Here is a 14,786-nt window from a genome sequence, read left to right on the forward strand (position 1 = left end):
CCTCTCTATTCCCACCCGCCTGCCAACTGCCCCAGTGACGTCTCTCCCCCTCTCCACCTCTGGCAGGGCCAAGCTGGGCTGGGGCCTGATGTCGGGGGAGCACTCGCGAGCCCCGCCGGAAGGCGACGACGGGGAGACGGAGACGGAGGCGGACCGGGCGCACCCAGCCTCGAGGTATCGCGCCTCGCATGTTCAAAACGCTTGTGGGCAAGGGTCACCCGGAGTTCTCCACCAGCCGGCAACAGGACGCCCAGGAGTTCTTCCTGCACTTCGTCAACATGGTGGAGGTAAGGCGTCTCCACCCAGTCCGTCTCTGACTCAGCTGTGTCCGTTCCCTGAGGTGGCCTCCACCCCGTCCCTCTCCGATCCAAGTCTGTGTCTGTTCCCCAAGGCGTCTGTATTACCCCGTCGTAATTTGTATACTTCTATGAAATCTCCTCTCAGTCTCCTACGCTGCAAGGAATAAAATCCTAACCTATTCGATTCTCCAGACCCGGCAACATCCTGTAAGTTTTCTCCGCACTCTTTCAAACTTGTTTACATCTTTCCTGTAACTAGGTGACCAAAACTCCAAATGGGCCTTACCAGCATCTTATATAAACATCCCATCTCCTGTACTCAACGCTTTGATTGATGAAGTCCAAGTGCCAAAAGCTTTCTGTACGACCTGTCTACCTGTGACGCAGTTGTCAGCAAATTATGGATCTGTATTCCCAGATCCTCTGGTCTACCACACTCCTCAGTGCCCTACCGTTCACTGTGTAAGACACAGTGGGACCTGGCTGTTCCTACCCAAGGTGCAAAACCTCACACCTGTCTGCATTCAGTTCCATCTCCCGTTTTTCAGCCCACTTTTCCAGCAGCTGCAGATCCCTCTGCAAGCCAGGACAGCCTCCCTCGCTGTCCACTACACCCCCAATCTTGGTATCATCTGCAAATCTGCTGATCCAGTATAACACATTGTCATCCAGATCATTGATCCAGATGACAATCCACAATCCACAGCACCGATCTCTACGGTACTCCAGTGGTCACAGGCTGCCTGTCAGAGAGACAACCATCTACCACTGCTCTCTGGCTTCACCCACAAAGCCCAATGTCCAGTCCATTGTCTAATCTAATCCTAGACGGCACGCAGAACAAAACTTTTCCAACTCCTCTGGATACACGTGACCATGATAAGCTACTCTTGGAGAGAATTTCCTTCTCCCCAGCTGTTTCCCTTTCCCACCCACCTGGCTTCACCTGTCACCTTCCAGCTAGCCCTCCTTCCCCTACCCCCCACCTTTTTATTCTGACATCTTCTGCCCTTCCTTTCCAGTCCTGAAGTAGGGTCTCACCCTGAAATGCGACTGTTTATCCATTTCCATAGACGCTACCTGTCTGAGTTCCTCCAGCATCTCGTGTGCATTGCCCTGTTCGAGCTGGCCCCCCCAGGAGTGAGTCCCTGGTGTAACTCCCCTTGTCTTCCTCCCGGTTACCCCAGTACGCTCTCCCGTCTGTTTCCAGAGGACTGCAGGAGTTCCGAGAATCCAATGTGGCCTTCCGCCTTCCTGGTCGAGGAGCGCATCAACTGCCTGGTGTCAGGGAAGGTCAAGTACACCCAGCGGGTTGACTACATCATGCAGCTGCCCGTCCCCGTGGACGCTGCCATCACAAAGGTGAGTCCGCGCTGAGGCCCCCCCCCCAACGGAGCTGGTGGGGAAGGTGCCGGGGAGGAAGAGTGTGACTACAGCTACCCACAGGTCGGCATTGTGCCCCCAGAAGAGCGCTGCTTGTATTGAAGATGGTTCTATTGATAGGTAGAGGGCAGGAGAATGGGGGAAAGGGTTGGAGCATGGACCGGCCACACTCCCGAGGAGCTGAGAGCACCTTGCGTGCTCTGTCCTCATTGTCACTGCTGCATGGCAGCACTGCTTGGTGCCCGGAAAAGTAAAGTGCCACTGCTCATCTGAGGGTCTCTTTAAGAGGTGACAGGGTGGCGGGGGGGGGGGGGGGAGAGTGGGGGAAGGGGTTTGCCCCACCCAGTGTTCTCCCTGCACGCTCTGTTCCCATATTGCTGAGTGGCGGCACTCCCAAGTGCCTGGAAGAGTGCCGCTGGTATTCTGGACGGTTATGTCTAAGGGTAATGGGAGAGTAGGGGAATGGATTGAGATGTGGGATCATCTTGCGCACTCTGTCCCCATCCTTACTGCTCTGTGGCAGCACTCCCCTGGTGCTTGGAAGAGTGCTGGAAAGTCCTGTTAAAAAGATGGCGGTTGGAGGCTGGTAGTGGGACAGGGTTGAAGTGCTTGCCCCCCCTCTCTCTCTCTCTCTCTCTCCTGACTTCCCGATCTGGCCCGTGGCAGAGGAGCTGGCAGAGTTTGAGAGGCGGAAGCAGGAGGCAGAGGCGGAGAAGCAGGCAGGCCCGGAGGTGGTGCGCGCGAAGATCCCGTTCGAGGCTTGCCTCAATGCCTACGCTGAGCCGGAGCACGTCGACGACTTCTGGAGTACCGCCCTTCTGGCCAAATCTGTGGCCGTCAAGTAGGGTGACTCGGAGGGTGGGTGGTGATGGGTGGGGGGGGGGGAGGGGAGCAGATGGAAAGGGTGAGCGAGTGGTGGGGTAGGAAGGGAGGAGGGTTGGGGAATGGAGAAGTTCAGGGTGTGTGGGTGGATGAGGCCGGTTGGGTCGGGAGATTGAGGGTGGGGTGAGTAACGGGTGGAAGAGCAGTGTGGGTTGGTTTGCGGCGAGTGCTGGGGGGTGGGGATGTTGCGGGTGAGGTGAGGGGGGACTCGTGGCGGAGAGCGGAGGCTCGGCGGGCAGTGACCCCACCCCATCTGCTTTCCCACAGGAGGACCCGTTTTGCCTCGTTCCCCGACTACCTGGTGATCCAGATCAGGAAATTCACCTTCGACTCGACTGGGTACCCAAGAAGCTGGGTGAGGTGTTCTGTATCCCCTGCCATTCCATCCCCTTCCCCTTTCCCCCTCTGCGCCCTCCACCCTCTGCCCTCTTCCCCTTCCCCCCTCAGACCTTCTTCCCTCCCATACCCTCTTGACCCTTCTGCACATCCCCCTTCGCTCCTGTTTTCTGTTGTTCCTTCTCTCCCCCCCAACTCCTCCTCTTCTCCGTCCCTCTCCCCTCTTCCTCAACCCCTCTCCCCGCTCCTCCCCTCCCCTATCCTGCCCACTACACTCTCTCACAGCCTCTCTGCCCCTGCAGATGTATCGATTGAGATGCCTGAAGAGCTGGATCTCAGCCACCTGCGGGGCAGCGGGCTGCAGCCGGGCGAGGAGGAGCTGCCGGACATTGCGCCTCCCCCGCTGGTCACCCCCGACGAGCCCAAAGGTAGCTTTGGCTTCTATGGCAACGACGATGACGACTACTTCTCCTCTGCCCGCTTCTCCTCTCCGACATGTTAGTGCACTCTTCTCTTGTCTACTCATTCCTCTCTCCCTCCCCTCTCCCCTCTCTTTCCCCATATCTGTGTATTCTGTCTCTGCCTCCACGTCCCCCTCTCTATCTGTGTGTCTCTCTCTTTTCCTCTCTCCCTTCTCCTTCCTCCCTCTTTTCCTCTCTCCCTTCCCCCTTTCTCTCTCTCTCTCTCCTCCCTCCCCCCGCCCGTCTCTCTGTCCCTTCCCTTCTCTCCCTCTGTCCACGTTCTCTCTGATTGTTCAGTGAAGGTGTGTTTTTTTGAAGTGAAGGAGGCTGGCAATGATGCCCTCCCCCTCCACCTCCCGTGGTCTGACCCAGCTTTCCTCTGCTACTCCACAGCGGAAGAGATGGGTGGCGAGACCACAAGGGTACAAGGGCCCCGACAGGACAGATGGCGAAGTCGAGTCCATCAGATTTTACTGGGAGACCCTTTAGTAGTCTTAAACAGTGGGATAGAAGCTGTCTTCGAGGCTGGTAGTTCCTCCAACAGGGTTCCAGCCCTGTGCGTGTAATCCAAGTGTGACCTCCTCAGACGACCAACCCGACTGCAGTGCAGTGCCCCAAATCCTGTCCTGGCTGCCCTGACTGGAGAAAACCAGGATGCTAAACGCCTTTCTCACCCACCTGCCTTGCTGTTTTCACCTGGACACGTACTGTACGTGTTCTTGGTCTCTCTGTGCTGTTTCATTCCCCGGGAGCAGAATTAGGCCACTGGGCTCCTCCATTCCATTGCGGCTGATGTAGCCTCCCCCTCAGCCCCATTCTCCTGCCTTCCCCTCGCAGTCTTTTATGCCATTATGATCAGGAGCCTATCAGCCTCTGCTTTAAATGTTCCCCGTGACTTGGCCTCCACAACCATCTGTGGAACTGAATTCCACAGATTCTCTGCCTTCTGGCTGGAGAGATTCCCTTCCTTGTCTCTGTTCTGAACGGAAGTCCTTATATTCTGAGGCTGTGCCCTCTGGTCCTTGACTCCCCCGCTGTAGGACACATCCTCTCCGTGTCCACTCTATCTAGATCTTTCAATGTTCGATAGGTCACTGTGTTACAGGACAGTTAATGTGTTTCTATCGAGGTCAAAAAATGAGAAAATCTGTAGACGCTGGAAATCTGAGCAGCACACACAAAATGCTGGAGGAACTCAACCGGCCAGGCAGCATCTGTGGAAAACAGGTACAGTCGACATTTCGGGCTGAGATCCTTAAGCAGTCCTGCCGAAGAGTCTCGGCCCGAAACGTCAACTGTTGACCCTTTTCCACTGATGCTGCCTGGCCGGCTGAGTTCCTCCAGCGTTTTGTGTGTGTTGCTCCTATCGAGGGATTTCAGTGTTCGATAGGTTACTGTGTTACAGTACAGTAAAGGCTGATTTATACCTCTGCGTAGTAGCCTAGGCCATAACCTACACAAGTGGCCTACGCCGTTGTGAGCATTTATACTTGTGTGTGGATGTGTCTGCGTCGCTCTGCAGTTCATCGCCAAAACGCTAGTTGACGTTGGGGTTTCTATGCCACTGTGTTGAGTTTCTTCGTGTTGACACTCAACAGGAAAAAACTCAAACTTCGAACAATGGCAACTGAAACTGAAGGAGGGTGAAGGAGGGTCCGGCCACTGAGAGACATGGACGAGGAAATGTCGGCAGGTAGATTTGACGATTTGGTTCATCGCCTCCAACCATTTATTTCGCATCAGTGTACGCACAGTATACTCAGACTGACGATCACCATTCGAGTTTTAGCTTCAGGTGGAAGTAGCCGCTAGCTACAAACTGGCGTCAAGCACGGGGTCCTCCACAATTTCGGAGGTGTGTAAAGCTTTATGGAAAGCATTGCAGCCAGAGTTCCCTCCCTGCCCTTCAGTCGCCCAATGGGAAGCTATTGGAGGAAATGAAATGCTACCAAGTGGACCAATCACAGTTGTTGCGGTCTGCGCCGCTGCGACGCGTAGTTACATTTTTGGGGAGGTGAGCGTCAGGCTACGGCATAGGATACGTGGCTGTGCCGTGCCTACGGTGCAGATTTGACGCAGAAGTATAAATTGGCCTTAAATGGATCTCACTCCACGCCCATCTTGGAACACATTTGCCACAACTCAACCCACTTCCCTAACTGATTAAAGATTCAAAGTTCAAAGTACACTGATTACCAAAGTACATATACTATATACAAATTTTGAGATTCGTCCCATTACAGGCAGCCATTAAATAATGAGACCCGATCGAAAAGAAAACCGTCAAAGCACACAAATCGCACAGACAGTGAAAGTAAGCAATCGACATTCAGAGCTGAAGCTCACAGCCACCAAGCCGGTCATCACTGCAGCCGATCCAGGAGCCCGTTAGCTGCAGGCGGCAGCCTCAGTTCAGCGCCGAGACGAGTACACCTGGCGGGGCGCGGGCGCTGGCCGGTCCCCAACATCCTGCCCTTTTCAATCAGTCCCGGCACTTCAGTCGGCCAGGCAGCGAGCCGTGGGACCCGGGTGGTGGCCCTGTCGTTTCCGTACGCCCTCGGGCCCAGGCTCCGCCGTGGCAACTGTGCCTCCAAGTCTGCTCTAGCAGTCAAACCTTGCCTCGCTCCCCCCCTCCCACTCTCATGGCCACGCCGCGACCATCCTGCACCTTGGAGACTCCAGTTAACCCCGCAAAACTGGCCAGGTGGTTCAACAGGGTTATTGACTGGAGTGATCCCCTGCGATCTCCAATAACCTTCTTCGCCGGCGACATCTCCTGAGTTTCATGCCGTCCACGAACTTACTGATGACGTTTTGAGCCAAATCATTTCATATAAATGACAAATAGCAGGGGTCCCAATGCGGTGCGGCACTAGTTATCGGCCTCCAATCTGAGACCTCGCCTTCAACCACCATCCTTTGGTTCCTAGCTCTGCGCCAAGTTCGAATGGGCGAAACAGGGATTCCATAAGACCTAGTCTTCCAGACTAGCCTAGCACACGGCACCTTACTGAAGGCCTTGCTGAAGTTGAAATGAACAACCTCCACTCCCCTACCCTCCTCTGCCCTTTTCTTCAGCTCTTCCGGCACCAGTGCTCACTCTTAGAGCCTCCTAATCAGACTTTGTCTGCCCAAGTGCTGGTGCAGTCCTGTGCCAAAGTCTTAGGCGATACGTGTGGCTCGGATGCCCCAGCGCTGTATTTGTCAACGTGGCGCGGAGAACGAGTTTGTAAATCTGGCTGGAGCAAAGAGATGTTGGGTACGGCGAGGGTGGAAGAGAGTGAGGGACGGGTGGCAGAGAAGGAGTGCCAGAGGTGGGCGGGGGTGTTGGCGCGGGTGCAGACACACCCAGCCCTGAGACACCAGGCAAGGTTATCTGACTCCCAACAGTTGGCTTACTGATCATCACAGCGTCTCTCTGGCACTTCCGTCTCCCTCCCCCTTCTCCCAACCATGATTCCCCTTTCCTGCTCTCAGTCCACAATAGAGTCAGGTTTATCATCACTCACGTATGACATAAAATTTGTTTCCTTTTTTTGTGGCAGCAGCACAGTGCAGTGCATAAAATTAGTCCAGTACTGTGCCAATGCCTTGGGCATCGTAGCTATAGGTATGCGCTAAGACATTTGCATGGCACTGTAGATCTCGTCCCTCAGAATTAGCCCAGACTGAGCAGCCTGTAGTTCCCCGGCTTGTGCTTTCTACTCTTCTTGAACAATGGGAGCCACTTGGTCTCCTTCAGGAGCGTAAACAGTGGCTAACGGTGAAGCATGTGTCTCTGTTGCTGTTTCACCAAGCTGGGGGATGCACGAGGTCAGATCCTGCGGAATTATCCGCCCGAATTCACTTCAAGTGCTGCAAGCAACCTCCTCCCTGGTGATCTGAATGTTCTGCAAAACATCTCCACTTGCTTCCCTTTCCCTCTGGAGCTGCTGTGAGTTTCTCCTCCGTGAACGCGGGGGAAAAAGTCCCGATCACCCATCTCGAGGCCTAAGTGGCCCTGTCGTTCCCTTCCCCTACCTACACCTGGTATGGCTGTAAGCCAGCCGGTGGTGCAGTGGCGTCTGCACTGGACTTCGAGGTGAATGGTCCCGGGCTCGAATCCGGCCGGCTCCCGGCACACTTTCCGTCCAAGCTAGCAGCTGGGCCTCGCCAAGTGGCAAAGGAGCGGCGAGGCTGCTGCCTGACAACACCAGCTATGGAGCCTCGAGATTTTCCTTGATCCATCCCCCGACCCTCTCGCGACCCTCCTGATTCCACCCATCCACTCTTAATCCTGTTCTGCCGGTCCCGGCCTTCACTCGCCCCCGAGGCCCCAGACCCCAGTCTGTGCTGCCTTGCTCCTGTCCCGGCTGCCGAGGCTCTGGTGAGAGCACACTGGGAATATTGTGAGCAGTTTTAGGTTGCTCCCAGGGAGAGAGGTGCTTGCCCTGGACAGGCTCCAGAGGAGGTTCAGAGGAAAGGTCCCAGGAAAGAAAGGCTTAATGTATGAGAGACGTTTGACATCTCCGGACCTGTGCTGGATGCTGGGTGGATCTCGATTGAACCTGGGGAGGGTGTTTTCAGTAGCGTAAGAGTCAGGGGATGTCCCGTTAGAACAGAGGTGAGGAGAGAGCTGTGCGGCCCAAGTCATGGGATGTATTCCAGGCAGGGTCGTGGATTGGGAAGAGGGTTAAGTCACGGGGCGAAGGTGGGATTGGGGAAGAAGTATTTATTGAATGAGTGTGAAATGGGCCCTTTGAGCCATGTCGCCCAGCAGTCCTCTGATTTCATCCCAGCCTAAGTCACGGGACGGCTTACAGTGACCAGTCCTGCGGGTGTTGGGACGGTGGGAGCAAACCTGGGCACCCGGGGGAATCTTGGGTGGTCGCGGGGAAAACGTGCAAACGTCTTGCAGGCAGCGACGGGAATTGGACCCCGCCTGCCCGTGCCGACCTCCTGCCGCCCCTGTTAGCCGTGATTGAATTGTGCAGTGGGCCAGATGGTTTGAACAGCCTCATTCTGCCCCTCCCGCCTGTTGACTCAATAGCCCTCGTAAGGGAGGGCCCCCCCCCCCAAAGCTGCCAGTTTACCCCTTCCTTACCATGCTGCGCCCAGAGTCCTGACGACCACTCTGGTAAAGGCCTCCCTGTTGCCACCTGTCCCTCTTCTCTTCAGGCAGACCTCTGCTGGATCCTGCCTGCCTCTGACAAAATTACCCCCCCCCCCGCCCCGTGGGTAATGGTGCCTGGCCTCTGGGCCTGTCCTCTCTGTTTCTCTGGCGTGTTAAGGTCACGGTCTGTGTGACCGTTCAATGGTCTGATAACAGTGGGGTAGAAGCTGTCTTTCAGCCTGGTGGGACGTGCTTTCCAGCTTTTGTATCCTCTGCCCGATGGGAGGGCGGAGAGAGAATGACCGGGGTGGGCAGGGCCTAATGGAGGCAGCGGGAAGTCCAGCCGAGAGTCCACCGCTGCTTGATCACTGGCGAGCGTTGTGGGAGAGGTTGACGGATGTGAGATTGGGGTGAGGGGTGCGGAGTATCGGGCGGCAGGGGAGGAGGGGTTAGGAATTGAGGTGCTGGCCCCTGCGGTGAGGAGAGCGGGTCGCCGAAAGGATTCAGGAATGGCGATGTCGAGAGTTAATGGAGCTCTGCTTTCTCCTCCTCGTCCCCCTCCCCAACCACTTGCTCCTCCCCTCTCCGCCTCCTTGGTGCCCCCACCCTCTTGCTCCCCACCCCCTCAGCCCCGGTGCTGGATGAGTCGGTCGTGGTGCAGCTGGCGGAGATGGGGTTCCCGATGGAGGCGTGCCGGAAGGCGGTCTTTTACACGGGCAACAGCGGTGTGGAGTCCGCCATGAACTGGGTCATGTCTCACCTGGACGAGCCAGGTGGGTGGGGGGATGACGTCTGGGAGGGGTCCGCAACTCACAGCTCCCAATGCTGGTGGGTGGGGAGGAGCTCATAGCTCTGCCCCCTCCCCGTCGGACCCCCTTCTCTCCCACTGGTCACCTCTCCCCTTCTGGAGCCCGACACCCGCCTCTCGCCGTCCGCGTCTGGACACCTGTTTCTCCACGAAATCCCAGATGATGGTCTTACTGTCCCCTTGTAGGAAGCCATCACTGGCTGTCTGCCCCTACACCAACCCCCGCCGTCCCCGTCTGCTTACCCCCCCGCCGTCCCCGTCTGCTTACCCCCCCGCCGTCCTCGTCTGCTTACCCCCCCGCCGTCCCCGTCTGCTTACCCCCCCGCCGTCCCCGTCTGCTTACCCCCAGCCGTCCCCGTCTGCTTACCCCCCCGCCGTCCCCGTCTGCTTACCCCCCCGCCGTCCCCGTCTGCTTACCCCCCCGCCGTCCCCGTCTGCTTGCCCCCCCGCCGTCCCCGTCTGCTTGCCCCCCCCGCTGTCCCCGTCTGCTTGCCCCCCCGCCGTCCCCGTCTGCCCCCCCGCCGTCCCCGTCTGCCCCCCCGCCGTCCCCGTCTGCCCCCCCGCCGTCCCCGTCTGCCCCCCCGCCGTCCCCGTCTGCTCCCCCCTCGCCGCCGTCCCCGTCTGCTCCCCCCCCCCGCCGCCGTCCCCGTCTGCTCCCCCCCCGCCGCCGTCCCCGTCTGCTCCCCCCCCGCCGCCGTCCCCGTCTCCTCCCCCCCCCCCCCCCCCGCCGCCGTCCCCGTCTTCTCTCCCCATCATCATCTCCGCCCCTCCCCTATACTGTAGCTGACTGTCTCCCGTCATTGCCTGTGTCTCTTGGTCTCTGATCCCCTTGGCGTGTCACCACCCCGTTCACCCCCCCCCCTCCCCCCACAGCACCCCATCTCTGTGTACGGGTCCCTGACCCTCTCTGCCTGTGCTCCCCCCAGATTTCGCCCAGCCTCTGCTCTTGCCGGCGTGCGGCATCCCTGGATCTGCGGCAGCTGCCCCCGAGCCTCCCCCGGAGGAGAGCGTGGCCACCATCTCCTCCATGGGCTTCTCCCGGGATCAGGCCCTGCGGGCCCTCAGAGCTACGGTGAGTCCGCGAGGGATGTGACGGAGGGCAGCCCGAGGGGGATGGCGGAGAATAACTCCCTGCCCGATCTCCCTCCATCAATCAGCCGCCTTCTTCGCAATAATCCCCAAACATACAGCTCTGTTCTTCACCCCCAGTGAATAACCCCATGAATACATCCGTCCCTCCTCCACTCGCTCAGCTCAGTCTCCCCCCAACCACACACCCATCGACTGCTCTTCCCTCCATCTGCTCAATCTCCCTCGAATAGGCACTCTCTCCAATCTCCTCCACTTTATCCTCTCTGCGTTTCATTCACTGCTTATTCCCTGTCTTGTCAGCCTCAGAATTTTCCACCCTCCTCCTGCTTGAACATCCCCCTCGCTCCTGCCTCTCCCCGCCTCTCTCTCTCCCCTCCCTTTCCCTCCCACTCCCGGCTCTGTCCCTCCCCCGGCTTTCTCTCCATCCTGCCCGCCATGTTACCTGTCCAGTCCGTGTCCTCTCCCTCCCGCGCTCTCATCTCTCTCCCTGTTCCCTCTCCGTCAGAACAACAGCGTAGAGCGGGCTGTCGACTGGATTTTCAGCCACATTGATGACCTGGATGCCGAGGCAGTCATGGACGTATCTGAGGGCCGGTCAGCGGCCGAATCCGTGTCCGAAAGCATGCCGGCTGGACCCAAGGTCCGCGATGGTCAAGGCAGTAAGTCACTGAGGGTGCACGCCCTACCCTACCTCCGAGGGCAGATGCCAAGTGTCTTCCTGAGTGTGAACACCACCTCCCCACACCGTACGTACGTACACACACATATGTACACACACACTCGCGCACACGCTCACACAGACACACTCACACGCACTTTCACGTACACACATGGATATATACACAGACACACACACACACACACACACACACACACACACACACATGCAGTTCCCCTATCTGCTGGTGTCTGGTGTGTACACACACACCCCAGCACCTGCTGCCTGTGTATCTGCGGACTGTGACCACGCTGGTGTTTGCTTTCTTTCGCAGAGTACCAGCTCTTCGCCTTCATTAGCCACATGGGTACTTCAACGATGTGCGGCCATTACGTCTGTCATATCAAGAAGAAAGGGAGGTGAGTTCGGGCTCATGTCCTCACACCAGTCCAATGCTCCTTGACCTTCTCTCCAACTCTTTCTCTCCCCTCTGTCCGTCTCTCACTAGTCCCCCCCCGTATCCTTTTTGTCTCTCGCTCCATCTCAGCCCTCATTCGTTCCCCTCGTCCCTCTCCCCATCACAGTTGCTGAATCAACTTCCACTCCCCTTCACTCTTCTCCCTCTTTACCCTCCTCTTCTCCCTCTCTCTCTCCATCACTCAGCTTCTTTACCCTTTTCTCTCTCCCCCCCATCACTGCTCTCTCTTTACTCTCTTCTCTCTCTCCCTAGCCTGCTTTGCCACTCAATAAGGCCATGATCTCATCTCCACCTACCTGCTTTTTCACAGAACATAGAACAGTACAGCACAATACAGGCCCTTCGGCCCACAATGTTGTGCCGACCCTCAAACTCTGCCTCCCATATAAGCCCCCACCTTAAATTCCTCCATATACCTGTCTAGTAGTCTCTTAAACTTCACTAGTGTATCTGCCTCCACCACTGACTCAGGCAGTGCATTCCACACACCAACCACTCTCTGAGTAAAAAACCTTCCTCTAATATCCCCCTTGAACTTCCCACCCCTTACCTTAAAGCCATATCCTCTTGTATTGAGCAGTGGTGCCCTGGGGAAGAGGCGCTGGCTGTCCACTCTACCTATTCCTCTTATTATCTTGTACACCTCTATCATGTCTCCTCTGATCCTCCTCCTCTCCGAAGAGTAAAGCCCTAGCTCCCTTAATCTCTGATCATAATGCATACTTTCTAAACCAGGCAGCATCCTGGTAAATCTCCTCTGTACCCTTTCCAATGCTTCCACATCCTTCCTATAGTGAGGTGACCAGAACTGGACACAATACTCCAAGTGTGGCCTAACCAGAGTTTCTAGAGCTGCATCATTACATCGCGACTCTTAAACTCTATCCCTCGACTTATGAAAGCTAACACCCCATAAGCTTTCTTAACTACCCTATCCACCTGTGAGGCAACTTTCAGGGATCTGTGGACATGTACCCCAAGATCCCTCTGCTCCTCCACACTACCAAGTATCCTGCCATTTACTTTGTACTCTGCCTTGGAGTTTGTCCTTCCAAAGTGTACCACCTCACACTTCTCTGGGTTGAACTCCATCTGCCACTTCACAGCCCACTTCTGCATCCTATCAATGTCTCTTTGCAATCTTTGACAATCCTCTACACTATCTACAACACCACCAACCTTTGTGTCGTCTGCAAACTTGCTGACCCACCCTTCTACCCCCACATCCAGGTCGTTAATAAAAATCACGAAAAGTAGAGGTCCCAGAACAGATCCTTGTGGGACACCACTAGTCACAATCCTCCAATCTGAATGTACTCCCTCCACCACCACCCTCTGCCTTCTGCGGGCAAGCCAATTCTGAATCCACCTGGCCAAACCCACAATTCCCCTACTATGCAAAAATCTATCCAACCTTGTCTTAAATATATTGATGGAGACCACACCTTTTTCCATCTCTCCCTCTCCCTCTTCCCCTGGTGACTTGGCTCCATCTTTGCCCACTCCCCCTCACTCCTGCGCTTTCTTTCTGCCCCGCAGGTGGGTGATCTACAACGACCAGAAAGTCTGTGCCTCCGAGAAGCCTCCCCGAGACCTGGGCTACATCTATTTCTACCAAAGAGTCGCCAGCTGAGGATCCGCCAGCCGCCTATTTATTGTACAGACCGAGCCGAGTGACTGGCACTGCCGGGCACGTGGGACTTGTCCTGGGGGCCTCAGGGGGAGGGGAGGGGCGGGGAGTGCACCGTTCAGCATTGGAAATAAATTGGTGAATCGGGGCCTGTCTCGGTACAGTGCGGTCTGTCTGGGTGTCCAGAACAAACGGCGGCAGTTGGTGAGACCACACTGCGGGGGCAGATGGAAGTGGGCAGAGTTAACGGTGATCTTGGCCCCACTGGATCAGTGCTACTGACCCCACCTTGGAGTCCACACCAGCGATCTTGGCCCCACTGCAGAGGTGGATCGGGACCAGTGGTCCCGGGGCAGAGTTAAGATTGGCCTGGTCCCCAGAGCGGAGTTGGATCTGAAATACTGGCCCCACGGTGGAGTTTTCACTGGGTGTGTCTCCACTGCACAGGCGGGTTGGTATAACTTGTCCGAGAGCAGGGTGGCCAGCTCCCCACTGGGGAGGTCGATCGGGACAGCTGGTCTGTGGGGAAAGACGGGTTAGACCAGACCTTTCTCCACTGTGGAGGTGTGATCCCAGGGTGACCTCCAGACCAGACCCATCCCCACTGTGTAGGTGGATTAAGGGTGCAGTCTACACCAGATTGATCAGCAACTACAGGAGATTGCACCGTGCTGCCGAGTTGGATGGGTCTACTGGTCCCAGGGTGGAGTACACACTGGGCATGTCTCCACCGTGGAGACGGATCCACACTTTTGGTCTCTTGGCTCAGGTGATTCGGACTACTGATCCCTGGGCAGTGGAGGGTAGGAGGTGGTTCAGACCTACTGGTTCCAGGGTGAAATTGGCAACAGACATGTCCCCACTTTGGAGGTGGGTAGGAATTATTGGTCCCAAGGTGGAGATTAGATCAGATAGTTGTCCCACGGTGGAGTGTATGGGGATTATGGGTCCCAAAGTGGAGATTAGACCAGACAGTTGCCTCACGGTGGCGTGTGTGGGGATTACTGGTCCCAAAGTGGAGATTAGACCAGACAGTTGCCTCACGGTGGCGTGGATGGGGATAATGGGTCCCAAAGTGGAGATTAGAGCAGACAGTTGTCCCACGGTGGCGTGGATGGGGATTACTGGTCCCAAGGTGGAGATTAGACCAGACAGTTGCCTCACGGTGGCGTGTGTGGGGATTACTGGTCCCAAAGTGGAGATTAGAGCAGACAGTTGTCCCACGGTGGAGTGTATGGGGATTACTGGTCCCAAAGTGGAGATTAGACCAGACAGTTGTCCCACGGTGGCGTGGATGGGGATTACTGGTCCCAAAGTGGAGATTAGACCAGACAGTTGTCCCACGGTGGCGTGGACGGGGATTGCTGGTCCCAGGGCAGAGTTAATATTGGCTTCTGCCCCCGCAGGCACCAGCCTGTCTTGTACTGGGCATGTCTCCCGTATGGTGGTGGCTTGGGACTAGTAGCCCCCAGCGTAGGGCAGCTGCTTCCCCTTGTGGATGTGGATCATGGTGTTTGGTTCGAGGATGGAGTTTAGACCAGAGTATTCCCCACTGGGGAAGTGGACTGTCTGCTGGTACAAGGGAAGATTTCACACAACGGGTATATCCTAATGATAGAGATGGATTGAAACTGCTGTCCCAGGGTGCAGATTGCATCTCTCGGGTC

The 14,786-nt window shown here is 56.6% G+C and overlaps 1 protein-coding gene across 1 annotated transcript; it reads left to right on the forward strand.

Annotated features, from left to right (window-relative positions):
* The first annotated feature begins 88 nt into the window (after positions 1-88).
* On the forward strand, positions 89-13,238 carry LOC140208049 (ubiquitin carboxyl-terminal hydrolase 5-like). Its single transcript, XM_072276575.1, is given in 11 exon segments — positions 89-287; positions 1,510-1,661; positions 2,273-2,523; positions 2,832-2,890; positions 2,893-2,919; positions 3,203-3,397; positions 9,083-9,226; positions 10,188-10,333; positions 10,859-11,012; positions 11,346-11,430; positions 13,029-13,238. Coding segments are annotated over 11 exon segments (1,506 nt in total). The 3' UTR covers positions 13,123-13,238.
* Positions 13,239-14,786: the final 1,548 nt, after the last annotated feature.

The sequence above is a fragment of the Mobula birostris genome, chromosome 13 (assembly GCF_030028105.1).
Source record: "Mobula birostris isolate sMobBir1 chromosome 13, sMobBir1.hap1, whole genome shotgun sequence".
Taxonomy (NCBI): domain Eukaryota; kingdom Metazoa; phylum Chordata; class Chondrichthyes; order Myliobatiformes; family Myliobatidae; genus Mobula; species Mobula birostris.